The 14899-nt window shown below is 34.8% G+C and overlaps 2 protein-coding genes across 2 annotated transcripts; one reads left to right on the top strand and one right to left on the bottom strand.

The window, feature by feature from the left end:
• The first annotated feature begins 7193 nt into the window (after positions 1 to 7193).
• APG2 (Sec-independent periplasmic protein translocase) lies at positions 7194 to 9824 on the top strand. Its single transcript, XM_039036717.2, has 4 exons — positions 7194 to 7612; positions 8080 to 8366; positions 9041 to 9331; positions 9517 to 9824. The coding sequence occupies exons 1-4, from the start codon at positions 7357 to 7359 to the stop codon at positions 9724 to 9726; spliced, it is 1044 nt and encodes a 347-aa protein (XP_038892645.1). The 5' UTR covers positions 7194 to 7356; the 3' UTR covers positions 9727 to 9824.
• A 95-nt stretch (positions 9825 to 9919) lies between these two features.
• LOC120081667 (uncharacterized) lies at positions 9920 to 13484 on the bottom strand. The gene is made up of 4 exons (XM_039036716.2): positions 13281 to 13484; positions 13087 to 13180; positions 12131 to 12340; positions 9920 to 10711 (listed from the first exon to the last, which is right to left on the bottom strand). The coding sequence occupies exons 1-4, from the start codon at positions 13353 to 13355 to the stop codon at positions 9996 to 9998; spliced, it is 1095 nt and encodes a 364-aa protein (XP_038892644.1). The 5' UTR covers positions 13356 to 13484; the 3' UTR covers positions 9920 to 9995.
• Positions 13485 to 14899: the final 1415 nt, after the last annotated feature.

The raw sequence follows: 14899 nt of genomic DNA, 5'->3' as shown, positions 1-14899 counted from the left end.
TCTGTGAAGGGTCATCGTACTCATGATTGGTTATATCCGATGGACACAGAAGTATATCTATGGCAAGAAGAGTTCAGTTGTTGGTCTTTAGTGGAATGTCTGACAATTAATAGATGATGGATCTCGTGGCTAAAGAGTTTAGTCAGCTATTCACAGACCGTTGGAGCTTCGAGCCATAGGTTCATTAGGTCCCCTAAGTAGCTTGGATAAAGTCGAGAACTAGTGTTTGGGTTATTAGGAAGTTCGATTATATATGATATCATTGGCTAAATGTATGAGATACATTATTTTGGAGGAAATTAGATATAAATATGATTTATATCAAGTAGAGGAAAAACAAATACTATAGTAGATATGTGATATCAAACTATAAGATCAAAATATAATATGATTATATTTATTAATATTTTAATTGGTTAATTATATGATAATTAAGCCAATTTTTTGCTCGGATGTGCGTTAGTGGGAATGCGTCGGTTATTGTAACCGATGAATAAAAATGAAATTGTTTCATTTTGAATCGTTCGTTCGTTCAATCGTCCAAAAAGGAAAAGAAGCACGCATTAGTGAAATCATAAACGACCGCTTAAGTAAATCGAGAGCCTATACGATAATCACTCTGTGCCTAAACGATCGTCCATCTCGCGCCTAAACGATTGCACACTAGTTCCTACACGATTGGATAACTTACCTAAACGATCGTATTGTGTGCCGAGTTTGCTAAACGATTGTATACCATTTCCTAAATGACCGTTCAGTAAAACCTACATGATTGTGTAGTTTCTCCTAAACGATAAGCATTATGCTATACGGTAGTATCTTTTTGTCATAAAAAATGTCTTAGTAGAAACAGAAACATCCTCACTCTCGGAGACATTAGTGCTTTTCTCTTTAGTATTATCAAATTTAACTGTAGCAGACTCATTAAGATTAGAATTCTCATTCTATTGTAGAATCATCATGCTCAAAGGGAAGAGTTGGCTTCCTAGGACCAGACTCCTTTTGAGCACTACCATCCTCATTCAGAAACCCAGATGTAACAATATTTGATAAGACGTTGAGGGGATGATTATCCAATTCAGAATTGTTAACATTTATAGGATTCTAATTTATAGGTTTAGAACAATTTTCTTCAGAATTAAGAATACTATCAATAAAATGTATAGTTAAACCACCTGAACTTCAAGACCATCTATTTTGATAACCCTATATTCTCTCTCAACATCATTCTCATTAGGAACATAAAAAACATTTATGAACACATTTTCAACATCATCGACAACAACAAAAGACTTTTCACACATATCAGAATCATTAACAAACCCAACATGCATTGTTTCAACATTTCCATCAACATTTTTGGACACATAAGTTTCAGTAGTAATTAGATTCAAGGACTCACTTTTATGTTGGGGAGAAGTAATGATGATACCTACGCCAATCAGGTCTTCCATCATAAGGCAACAAATGTTTTCCTTCGTTTCTTCTTCTCTTTTTGTTTTTTCATCCGAGAAGTTCTTTTCCTCTTCATAATGGGGGAAGGAGCGTCATTCCCAGGGGGAAACTCTGCATTTTCTTAATTTTCAATAGGGGTTGAACCCCAAACCACGACAAAAACATATTCTTTAGGAATTTTCAGCAATCTTTTACGATTAGCTTTTTGCTTGTATCTCACCATTTTTTGTTAATCAATATTAGTTTTATTCTTAAAGATCCACTTGGTTCCAACCACAAATACATATTGAAGGACCAACTTTCACACCTCACTAGGGATGGAAAAATTCATCGCGGAGTCGAGTCCTCGCGGGCCCTCCTCCCTCCTGATTTAGCATTCTGATTGATTTACATCTAGTTTCTTTGTCAGTATTAACTTTATTCAATTCCCTCTTTAGATCAGAGACTTTCATTTCACTAGGATGACCATAGATAACATGACCTTAATTTTGAGTGAGTTGGGAACTCTTGCTTATGAGGGCGGTCCTTTGATTTCCATGGGTGGTCAGATTGCCGACTCAAATCTACCATTTTGGGGATTCATCTGATTGGGGAGCTAGAAACTCAGCTACACAAGATGAAATTCACTCATTCCCCAAAGTAGGAGTAAGTAGATGGATTGCTCCCTTAAGGGCTAATTCCGGGGCTTGAACAATGTGGCGCCACACACTTTCTCATGACCTGAGAAGTGTTTACTCATAATGTATTGTTCATTAGAGAAATCAATGGTACTTAAAGAGTTAGATTATCTATAGGGAAAAAACGGTAAATTGGCACAGCTGTACTTACAAGCGATCTGTGAGGGATAATTGTACCGTTGATTGGTTATATCTAATGGACACAGATATATATCTGTAATGCGAAGAATGCAGTTATCGGTATTTACTGGAGTGTCCGATAGTTAGCAGATAGTGGATATCGTGATTAAAGAGTTTAATCAGTTATTCACGTATTTTTTGAGCTTCAAGCTACAGGTCCATAAGATCCCCTTGGTAGCTCAATGGATTCAAGTTGAGAATAAGTTTTTTGGTTAGTTTGAAGTGTTCAAATTAACACAAGGGAATTTGATTATATATAATATAATTAAATTGGTTCAATTATATGTGATATAATTGATTTGATGTATTAGATACATTAATTGGAGGAATTGATATAAATATGATTTATATTAAATAAAGGAGCAAAAAAATATGGTTTAAATATTACATATGATGTGATATTAAAATTATAGGTTATAAATATAATATGATAAGTTGGTTATTATATTTATTTATAATAAAACAATTATGAGATAATTGTTTAGTTGGTTATTTCTTTTCTCCATTAATCGTGCAAGTGGGAGGTTAATTTTAGTTTTTAATAACTGAAGAATAAAATGAAAAGATTTTTCATTTTATGGAAGATCGCTTCATTATTGAATTACTAATCGATCAGGCGAAAGAAAGCTATACGATAGCCCTTTTGAGAGACTAAACGATCGAGCGAGAGATTGCTAGACGATGGCTAGATGATTGCTAGACGATTACTCATGAGAGCGAGAGACTGCTAGACGATTGCTCATGAGAGCGAGATATTGCTATACGATTGCTCATGAGAGCGAGAGATTACTATATGATTGAGTACCCACTGTCTATACGATAGACTATACCTTTATCCCACATACTTGATCATGTAGCTTGATCTTATACATCCTCCTTCCCTCTACCAAATTCACACAGAGCCCACACCTTCTGGATTCTTACTCCAAGAAATACCAAGGTTATCGAGTGGTAGTGTCGAGGGTTGCCGTTCGAGGATCAGACAGTTCATGATTGCAATGAGAGCGAGAGTTTTCCAAACGATTACTCCTCGTTTCTTTGCGTCTGACCAGTGTAAATCGAGGGAATATGTGAAGAAGAGTTCTTCAAAGGTATGCCTCTCAATTTTCTTTGTTTTAGTGAGAAAGCATGTTGTAATTTTCTCTATAATGCATAACTGTTCTTGTATGTTTGTGAATGCGTTTATTCTTTCACAATGGGCTTGAAAAGATCTTACTTCCGCTCACTGGTTCTCTTAATAAGAGATCCTTCACTTTTTGTCTTTTTGCCATTGTTTAATACAGATCACGATAGGCTAATGCAATAGATGAATTAAGGACTTTCTTTTCATCACCAAAAATTGGAAAAGCATATTCCTACCGTTTTTCATCTGAGCTGTCAGAGGAAATACAACTGACAAAAGCTCTAACATCTCGATCAAATGCACAATCCTCATCAGACTCCTCATCCGACAAAGTCAATATATAACCTTAGTTCTGTCGATTCAAGAATGTTGGACATTCGGCTTGGAAGTGGCCAAAACCTTTACACTCTCTACATCTAAAAAATTTCTCTTTAGTAAAGGATCCAACTTTATCAACGTCCTTCTTTGTTCTCTAAGCTTTTTGAGAACCAAACCCTACATGACCTCCTGACTTGGTATTTCGAGGAGGGAAAGAGCTTGGTCTTCTGTCAATTTTTTTTTTAGCATGCGAGAGAATTGAGCTTGGTCTTCTGTCAAATTTTTTTAGCACGCGAGAGAATTGTTCGAACATAAGAGAAATTGCGCACAAGATTTTCATTTGATTCTTCAACTCCATCTTGTTTTTTATCTTCTACAACAGATTGCAAGGCAATGCTATGACTCTTTTTATCATGTTTGTCCTCCAGAGACATTTTAAATGTGAGAAGAGAACCAAAGAGATCATCAACTCTCATAGAAGAAATATCTTGAGCTTCTTCAATCGCAGTCACTTTCATATCAAACTTCTTGGGAAGAGATCTAAGAATCTTTCTCACAAGTTTCTCCTCACAGATTTTCTCTCCAAGAATAAATGATCCGTTTGCAAGATTAAACAATCTCACATTAAACTTAGCTCTTAAGATTTTTAAAATTTGTGGTTAACAACTGAAGTCTTGACATTTTAACTTTTGATGTCTTTTCATGAGAAACAACAAGAATATTCCAAGCTTCCTTTGCAGAGACATAGGTGTTTATCAGCCTGAAAATGTTTTTGTCAACACTATTGAAAATGACATTTAATGCTTTAGAGTTACTTCGAGAGGCTTCATCCTCAGCCTCAGACCACTTTACTTATGGATTGAGTTCCTTCTCACCTTTTGTATTAGAGATTTCAGGGTGAGACCAACCCATGAGGACAAATTTCCAAGAACTTTTGTCAATGGACTTAAAAAAGGTTGTCATCCTTGCCTTCCAATATGCATAATTTGTTCCATCCAAGACCAATGGACGTGAGGTAGAGCCACCTTCTTTGATTTCTTCCATAGAAACACATTAGGATCACAACACTAGAGATAATGGTGAAACATTCTGAAACCAATTGAAAATAAGATGAAAGTACTTATTGCATAGTAAAGGGTGTTACGAATTATGTCATGACAATTCACAGAACAATTAACAAACAAAAATAGGAAAAAAAATAACATAAGAGATTGTTAACCCAGTTCAGTGATTAACACCTACATCTGGGAGGCAATGTGTCCGTGGAAAGATAACTTCACTAATATAAATGTTAAGCAATTACAACATAATACTTATCTGTATTGACAACTCTAATACAGTGACCTCTATAGAGTTCAACCACTCGATCGTACACTTAGGCTCCCTTCTAGATGAGAGACTCCTTCTCTTGAATACTTAGACTCCCCCTAAGTAATGATATTAGTGATGAATGTCTCAAGCTCTCCATACGACAGAGGCTCCCTTTCGACAAGACTTGAGTTCCCTTCAAGACGTGAGACTCCCCCTCACTTGCAGCTTATCTTTTAGCTTCAAGTAAAGAGCACTTCACTCAATTAGCTTAAGCTCCCCCTAAGCTTGAGAATCCCTTTCAAGTAGTATATTGATGAAGCACACAACCGGTTTGGAGTATGTCTCTAACCTCACAGCGACACAATCTTCAATGACTTCGAGGATTGACAGAATAAACACTTGCGACGAAAGAATCTTCACAAGACAAACGACTCTTAAATTCTTTTTATCAAAACAACCAACCTTAAAAAAAAGACTAAGTCTCTTCATGTACACGCAGTGGATGTAGAAAAGACCAACCCTAACTTCCAAAATCTTGCATCTGGAAGAGGAAAAGATCTGCAAGAATACTATAGACAGAATAATCCACATAAGGAAAGTACTTTGCAGAGACGAAATTTTCATATGACAACCTTATGCCAGCAAGGTCAAATGCAGAGATATCCTAAAAGACATCAGCTAAACTTAAACACATATTGCTAACACACAAAGTGTAACAAAAGTTTTTAAAAGTGATATGGTAGGCTATCGAAGTTTGAATTTGATTTTTTTGTTAGTCATTAAAGTTTGAAATTCATTTTATTTATTTTTATTTTTATGCTCAATGGTTAATTAGAAACCACAATGTTTAAACAAAGGTAACAAAGAAGGTTCAAATCCTCCTACCATATTTTCTTTAATAGAAGAAATGACATCATTGATAGATGAAATTAGGGTTGGCAATGAAGTCGGGACAAGGCGGGATTCTCCATCCTCGTCCCCATCCTAAACAAAAAGAAAGGTCTTTCTCAAATAAAAAAAACTGTGATCTACCGAAACAGAAGAAATGAAGCCATAAATAGAAGTAGGAAACGCAATAGACCAACAAAAATGTAAAATGAAAATCAAAATGCAAAAGGACAATGCATAAAAAAAATGACAGAGATCCATCATTTTAATTGCATATAACACACCAAGATGGAGACAAATGCATATAAGGAGTTCTCCTTGGTAAATGGTCGATTGTATTAATTGCTAAGCTCCAAAGAAACCGTTTAATTTTCTTTAGATAATGGTATTTCCAAATCACTAGGTTTTTTAGGATTTAATTCTCATACCCAACCAAATCATTCATAAAAAATTTAACAGTATAATGCTTTGATGAAACAAGAGGTCAAAATCAAGAATCATTCAATTGTGTCCAAGTCACTCAAATTACGACGAAGTCTCAGATCTTGAGCATTACTATCATCGATCCACAAATCAATCATACTAGCATTAGAAGAAAGAGCGAGACGATGCAATCCCAGAGAACACCATTAAAATAGGACTACAAGGGAACAAAAAATCAATATAGAAAGAGATAAAAGATCCATCATCAAGATTAAGCTTGACGATTTATAGAACTAAAAAATTAAATTCAACATCAAATCAAACACGTCACCTTTTATTCGACGAGGATAATTAATTTATAGCAATCTTTTCAAGCAGAATATTTCGATTTCACACCATTTTTTTTTTGTTTTGGTAGCCAAGCAAACTAATGCTCTTTCTTTCTTTCTTTTTTTCTTTTTCGTTTTCTTTTTTTTTTTTTTTTTGTTTGTTATGCTCATCTTAGACTTTTTTTATTTATTTTTAATTTTATGTGTTGCCTAATAGTAGCTTTTTTTAGTTACTGTTTTATTTATTGATTCATTATTTTGTCTCAATGCAATTTTAGTTTTATATTTTTATTTGGATGGATTGAACGTCATTGTTACGTGTTACATGTTAAAGCTCAAAACTTAGACCATTTTGACCGAAAGTGTATTACACCACATGGGCCGAGTAGGAAGAATGGGCCTAGGTTGTGGGCCAAATAGAACTAATGGGCCCAATTTGAGAGCCGGTTTTGAGCGGACGGCTTATTTTAGATTTAATATAGAATCTTCTGCTAAGTTACGCCACGGCGTTGGAAGCACTTAACGACCCCAAAATATCATCATCCTCGAGTAAGGTCCAATAAATAGATGACTTCAGATTTTACAGAGTTCTGATTTTTTGTCATAACGCTGGAAGCCACCATTGATTTTGATTCAGGAAGCCAAAGAAGAGATGGGAAGCATTAGCGGTGCTCTAACATCGCATTTGCAGCTCAGTCATTGCCGTTTCTCTGCTCGAACCTCTCAGTCTCAGCTTGCTTTAGCTCCAATTAGCCCGACGTTGAGAAGGTCGAAGTTGCGATTCACCGGTTTGCTCAGCCGTAAAAATTTCAACAGATTTGTGTGTTCTGCGGTTGATGACGACGTAAGAGAGAAACAGACGGAGTTGGGTGGTGGAAAAGGCTCCACCGTCGTTGAAGATGTGCCAGGTATTAGTATTGCCCAAACCTACGATTGATTTCAAGGACTTTTTGTCTGAAAATCGTGCCCGGTTATTATTTTCGAATATCTTTATTAGTAAACGGATGAAGTAGTATTGGTCCTTAAATTTGTTTAGAATTTGCACTAGAATTACTTGTGTTAATAGAGATGTATGTTCTGGTTAGATTTTTAGATGAGCTTATGTGAGTTCAGGATTTGAAGGGAGAAGTTCATAAGTGGAATTATTTGGATCCATTTAACCAGGAGAGGAAATATTTTGCTCAACGTTGTTGCTTTTGAAGTTGTGGATAAAACTTATTGGGACTATACATGCTTTCAGATTCTTCATTTGTATTTAAATGTTCATTGCATATCTTGAGTTCTGCCAGTTAAATTATGTGGCTGCAGAAAGTTTATGCTATGATTGGTATACAATTCCTTAATATCCCATCTTCTTCATGAAAAAAAATGTTAGATATCGCCGAGAATTCAACAAATGGGGCTCCGGAAAGAAGTGATATATATAACTTTCTCTATCCCAGTAAAGATCTACTTCCAGATGATAAAGAAATGAGCGTGTTTGATCATCTTGAAGAGCTACGTCAGAGGATATTTGTGTCAGTTTTGGCTGTGGGAGCTGCAATTGTTGGATGCTTTGCATTTTCGAAAGAACTCATTTTAATTCTTGAAGCACCAGTTAAGGAACAAGGTGTAAGGTTCCTGCAGCTTGGTCCTGGGGAGTTTTTCTTTACAACATTGAAGGTCAGAACTTTGTATGATGAAATATAATTACATCGCTAGTATAATCACTTTTTATGGATCTGTGAGTTGTGAGCATGGTTACCATCCATTTGGATTGCTATTGATACGAAAATGGACTATGATATAAAAAATCTTGAAAAATGAGAAGAACAAGTTTGACTTTAACCATTTCGACTTTAACGTGGGTGGATCACTTGAGTCGATGAGTTGAATTTCTTTAAATGATTAAATTTTATGGTCTAATAGATTCAGGTTTCTGGTTTCATGGTGATTTAACATGAAATTGGAGTAAGAGTTACTAAGTTGAAATCTTTGCTACATCACCCCTTATTTACCAACCACTAATAAATACAAGAAGAATCTACCTAGATGTTGAGAACAAAGAAAAATACACTGTATAGTGTTAGTTGAATTAGAACTCTCTGCTTATTCTATCAATCTTTCTGGGGTGTGTGTGTGTGTGTGGCGCAATACCAAACCATTAGATCTTCTAAGACTAATGTTCCTCTATAAGTCAATGGGTGATAACTGATAACACGACTTTGGACTATGCTAAATATTGTTTCTGATTTTTGTTCAATTCAAAAATTCATTCTACACTTGAAATATGCTGCTGTATATTTGCTCATGTTGGTAGGGGTCAATAACAATAAAATTCTCCTTGTACTCTCCAGGTATCAGGATACTGTGGCCTTCTTCTTGGAAGTCCTGTCATCCTCTATGAGATTATTGCGTTTGTTCTTCCAGGATTGACAAAGGCAGAAAGACAGTTTCTGGCACCTATCGTCCTAGGCTCCTCTATACTTTTCTATGCAGGAATTGCCTTCTCCTATATAGTTTTGACACCAGCAGCCCTAAATTTCTTTGTTAGTTATGCTGCAGGAGCTGTTGAATCCTTGTGGTCTATAGATCAATACTTCGAATTTGTACTTGTTCTTATGTTCAGTACAGGCTTGTCTTTCCAGGTAAAGTTTTGTGTTTCATAAATGAATTAGCAATGATATCTTTAGGAATGTTGGCGACGCACTAGAAGATTCCTACCAATACTTCTTAGGAACAATCTTAAATCATTTATGATGTCCTGCATGACACCAAATTTGACCCAATGGAGCTAAGCTTTTTGACAATATAAATTTCATCTTATTTGCAGGTTCCAGTAATTCAGATTCTACTTGGACAAGTTGGCCTAGTCTCAGGAGACCAAATGCTATCTATTTGGAGATACGTTGTTGTTGGTGCAGTGGTGGCAGCTGCTGTACTCACACCATCAACAGATCCCCTAACTCAGGTACTTCTAGCAGCTCCCCTGCTGGGCCTTTACTTGGGGGGTGCTTGGGTGGTCAAGCTCTCAGGGCGATAGATTTGACCTTCTTTTTCAGCTCTGTGAGGATTCTGTACATTCATAATTTTATGTAGTATAATTGTGACACCAATTAATAGAAAGGTATATTTGTTCTATGGATCGTTCTAAATTAGGGAATTTTCTTTTGAGTACACAATGATAGGTAGTTTGGTTTCTTTCATGACAAGAACTAGAGCTATGGTAACAAAACTGGATGTAAATATGGCTATCCACATAATAAAAAATAAGTTATGAGGCCGGAAATACATCAGATTAGACAATCTCTTTCAGTCGCTTAAAGTTACATTCTGCATTCTACTTTCTATATCAGTAGATGTGGAGACACCTATTTCAATCTCGAGCTGCTTCAACAAATCTCGGAGATTGTTGCATGCCTGAAGAAAGCCTTCTGAATTACCATTAAGACTTCCCAACTCTGCCTTCATGTTATCAAGAAGGCTAGAAATTTTCTCAGAAGCTACTTCAATGGCAGGGGCCTCTTGTGGGGGGTAAAGACAAGCTCCAAGTTCGTCAACCTGCACTCCAATTCCTTGGCATAGCTTCAATAGATTCTCCAAGGATGCTAAGTTACTTTCCTTGTTTACATTTTCCAGCTTAAGCAAACTTGTGATAGAACGAATGAGTTCTTTTATAACTAGAAGTATTGAAGATACAACGCTAATAGCAGATTGAGCAACCTTCATCTCTTCGACTGACAAATCGTTACCTAGATCGGCATCATCGCTTGAATTACCTTCATCTCGTGAATTGCCTTCGACTTCGTTAGAAGATTCTTCAGGAGCTTCGTCCAAGTCAGAGGGTCCTTGTTTAAGCTCTTTCATTTCTCGAAGGACATCCTTCACTGATACAGCTACCTGGGTTATTGCTCGGCCAATCGCAGTTATATTTGTGGAAGGAGCTTTCTTAAGAGCAGAGCAAGCTTCCCAAACCGCCCCAACCAACTGCGGAACTACTTGGTTTTGATTCTCATTATTCCGTGGTCCTGAAAAGTTCATTCAGCCAAGAGAATGTTAACACTAGTTTTATCAAAAGACGGAATTGCATTCACTTGTACCATTGTAATGGTAAAAATAACATAGATTATCATTTGGCTTCATCCAAACATAAACCCACAACAATGTACAAATGAATGTAGCTGGAGTAACCCTATCATCAATACTTTTCATTTTTCTAATAGGATACGGAGAATTTCATTGATATAACTGAAATTACGAAAAGAGGATCCTATCCCATAGATCACAAAAAACATTTCCAATGGACTTAGACTTATAAGAGAGCTTGATAATGGAAACTTCATATAGCCGGAAAAGTAGAACTTTTCAGTCTTTTCAACGATTCCATGATATTGTAATAGATAATCTACTTTAACACGAACTCAAGGGTACTCCAATTGATATCATGATTCATGGGAGTTCAACTAATTCTTAATCTTCCATAGACAACTTTAATTCTTCCTCTTTTTTGATATCCACGTGTGTCCAAGCCAACTTGCATGCACTATGACTAATCTCATAGAGATATCTCCTAGATAGGGTGGCTATCATGGATTGACCTCTTTCCTATATTCCTTTAATATACCATAGTTCCATCAACAACTTTAATTCGGCGTCATATTTCTTGAATCAATAATTCAACTCCTAAACACATTATACCGTAGATGCAATATAATACAAAATACACGTAGTTAAATTTACTGGACCATAGTTGTTTGGTTCAATTGAAACAACATCAAGAGCCATTCTAACAAAACTAAGATACAGGTCGATACTAGAAAATGATGAATTAAACAAACATCAATGAACAACACAAGATCCATATGTCAAAGAGGACCTGAAGCAGAAAAAAGAACAGCAAATAAACTTATTCCTTCAGAAAATTTCTTTCTTAAAATCTTTTACGAGAAAATTTACTAGAGCTTTTCCTTATTCAAAATCGATCTGGGATAACCTAATGATGGTCCAGAGCTACTACTACTAGGGTTTATGACCGTAGAGCATAATTGTGACCATTTACATCATGAAGAAAGAAAATTTGGCAGGAAATGAACAATCGAAAGAACAGGAGAAGAGCTGTCAGAGAGAAGGGCCGCCTACTTTGGCTTGTTGAGGTGTGTGCAGATCTTATAGGTTTTGTGGCATGTGTGGAATATTAGGGTTTTTAGGAGAGGGGAAAAGGATCCTAAGAAAATTTCGTCCCTCATTTGCTTTCAAGTTTTTTTTTTTTTGTGGGCTTCAATTTTGAAGACCTCTCGTAACTATTCTATAAATGCTATTTTGCATAGTTGGAGTCTATTTTTATAAAGAGAACTTCCTTTTTTGTGGGCTTGTTTTTTGTATTCTTTCATTTTTCTCTCAATTTTCTGTAGAAAAAAATGATAGAAAGAAGGGGGAGAATTATTTACCGTATAAAGAGACGGATTCCTTCCATAACCTAAAACTGGAATCAATTACTTGCTTCACAGATGCATGGATAACAGAAGACAAAGTAGGGCCAGCACCCACTTTACTCCCATGGGAAATCAGGAGGAAACCCTGCAGCATATTGAAATAAGATGCCATATTTTCCTCAATTGCTTTAACTTCTAGTCTTTCTCCAGTCCACACCATTCCAGCTACAGAGCAAACAAAAGAAACAACCAATCAAATTCCTGCCATTATCCATCAGCTACAAACAAGCGAACTTTTGAAGTATCTTCCACTTCTTCATCACTTGGAACTTAGAAGGTTCTCAGTACTTAAGAAGCATACACAATCTCAAATCAAAACATCAAAACAGAGATAACTGTTGAAACACAATACACAAATTCTATTCGCCCATCCCCACAGTTGAAGAACAACAATAGCAATACTAACAATAAGGTTAAAACACATTTTGGTCCCTGAAATTTTATGAGAATGATGATTTAGTCTTAACTTTGGTGGAATGATTTATTTAGACCCTATTAGTCCCTAAACTTTAATATATAATATTTTAGTCTTTCTACTTTCAAATATATAACAATTTAGTCTCCAATTTAAAAAAATCAAAATTTGAGGTCAATTTTTATTATTTTATGATGTAGACTTTGTATTTAATATAAATATCGAGTATCTAATTAGTTTATAGGTTTATTTACGAAAGAAAACTCATTAAATCTTCACATTAATTTCTACGATGAGGATTAAATTATTATAAATTTAAAATTATAAGAACTAAATTGTTACATACTAAAATCTAAAGACTAAATTGTTACAAAATTAAAAGTACAGAGACTAAATCGTTACAAACCAAAATTTAGAGTCTAAATTGTTACTTCTATAAAAGTTTAGGACTATGATTTTTAACCTAACAATAATGATAAACTAAGCGGAAACATACCAACAGTCGCCTGCTTGTAGACTCGGTCGCCCATTTTTAGAACATCCTCCCAGCTCACCTTTTCAAGGGAAGACGATGGGTTTTGATCCAACATCTAGAAGTGAAAAAGATGAAAAGTGGAATCATATCAGAAGCCTGAGTATCCATCAATTCAAATGCAATTTAACAACAAGAATCCTATCTGAAAATCGAACCTGAAAAGTTTCATGGATGGTGTTCAGATGCGAATTGAGAGTTCGAATGAGCCGCTCTTTATCGGCTTTCCCCATTACTGTCGGCGAGTGTGTCCCTCTGAGAATTTGAGAGAGATGAAGACGGAAAGCTGGGGTTTTCTATGTTTCAGTTTTAACGATGGCTCGAACAATTGCGGGGTTTCTTTTATAAGAGATGAAACGACGTCGTTGCCTGCTTTATTGTGGGTTTAGGCTTTAGGCTCTAAAGGTTCAGATTTTTTTTTGCAATTTTATTTTTTTTCATATAATTTTTTATTAGCTATCTCTTTATGAATTTTGAAAATGTAAATAAAGAAAACTATATTAAAAGAAACACAACTTCATCAAAGTTTATTGAAAGGTGGAATTCTATCAATATAAAAAGTTGAAGACTACACAAGCTCAGACATCTTTGATACCAATTACAATTAGGGTTGGTAACAATCCCTAAAGGATTGGATCTCTGTCCGTCCCCAGTTTGACCCCATCCCCGATTAAATTTTTATTATATATATATATATATATATATAAGTCTCCCGCCCCGTCTCGGCCCCGTTGTTGGCCTTCTTAGTTAAATGGGCTCCTAATTATCAAGACTTAAAACAATATCCACAGAGATTTAGTATTTCTTCATATTCATGTACAACCGGTTAAATGGCCATTTTTAGTTTACTAACACACATGATGCATTTTCTTACATAAATTTGAATGGCTAAACTATCTATCAAACCAATCCGAGTAAAGAGAGAAGGGTAAAGATGATGAAAGCTCATCCACGGCCTATTTTGTGAAAGGTTTTTTTTTTTTTTTTTTTTTTATTGTATTTAGTTAGAATAAATCTCTATTTATTTAGGGATATTTTATTTGATTCGAATTTGGTTACCATTTAGCTGATTTGTAGTTAGAGTGGGTTGTTATTTTTCCTCTTTCCATCGTAGATTTTATTTTGTTTATTTAAATTTACCGAACAGTACAATTTCATGGTTGTGCAAATTAATTTGTGCTTTCAAAATTTTGGTATAGAGCGTTGGATTAGTTGTTCAAAGCTCCAGCGTCCGAGTTTGGAATCTTAAACCTGAGATTGAAGTCTGACTTATAAATATTTAGTTTATGAAATATTTTATTGTATTTAATCATTTGTTAGATTTTAGATTAGTTTAAATTTGTCATCTTAATTATTTTAATATAGTTAAGTTTAAAATAAACTAAAAAATTTAGAAGAATATTTTTTAAAAAAAAACTTTGAAATATAGAGATTTTGACTAAATTTATGATTTTATTTTTATAATTTGATATGTTAATCTTCCTAGATTTTGAAATAAAATTTCATAGACTTTTGACACTTTAACTAATTTGAAAATGATAAATTTTTTTTACCCTAATACACCAACTTAAAATTAAAATAAACTAGTATTTTAATATTAAATTCAATGATTGAAAAACTATACTTTTTTTTCTTATCAAATTACATTTGAGGAATAAAAAATAATAAATTTTGAGTTGTAGCTTTTATTTGGTCGCTAAGTTATTTTAAACCTTTTAAATCTTTACGTTTGAAAAATGATACTATGTCCTCGAGCTAGTTAAATTGACCCAAAAAA

This window comes from Benincasa hispida, chromosome 7 (assembly GCF_027475165.1).
Source record: "Benincasa hispida cultivar pf3 chromosome 7, pf3_genome.v1.1, whole genome shotgun sequence".
In the NCBI taxonomy this organism is placed as follows: Eukaryota; Viridiplantae; Streptophyta; class Magnoliopsida; order Cucurbitales; family Cucurbitaceae; genus Benincasa; species Benincasa hispida.
Note: the sequence above shows the minus strand (reverse complement) of the source record. Positions and strands in the feature narration are given on the sequence as shown.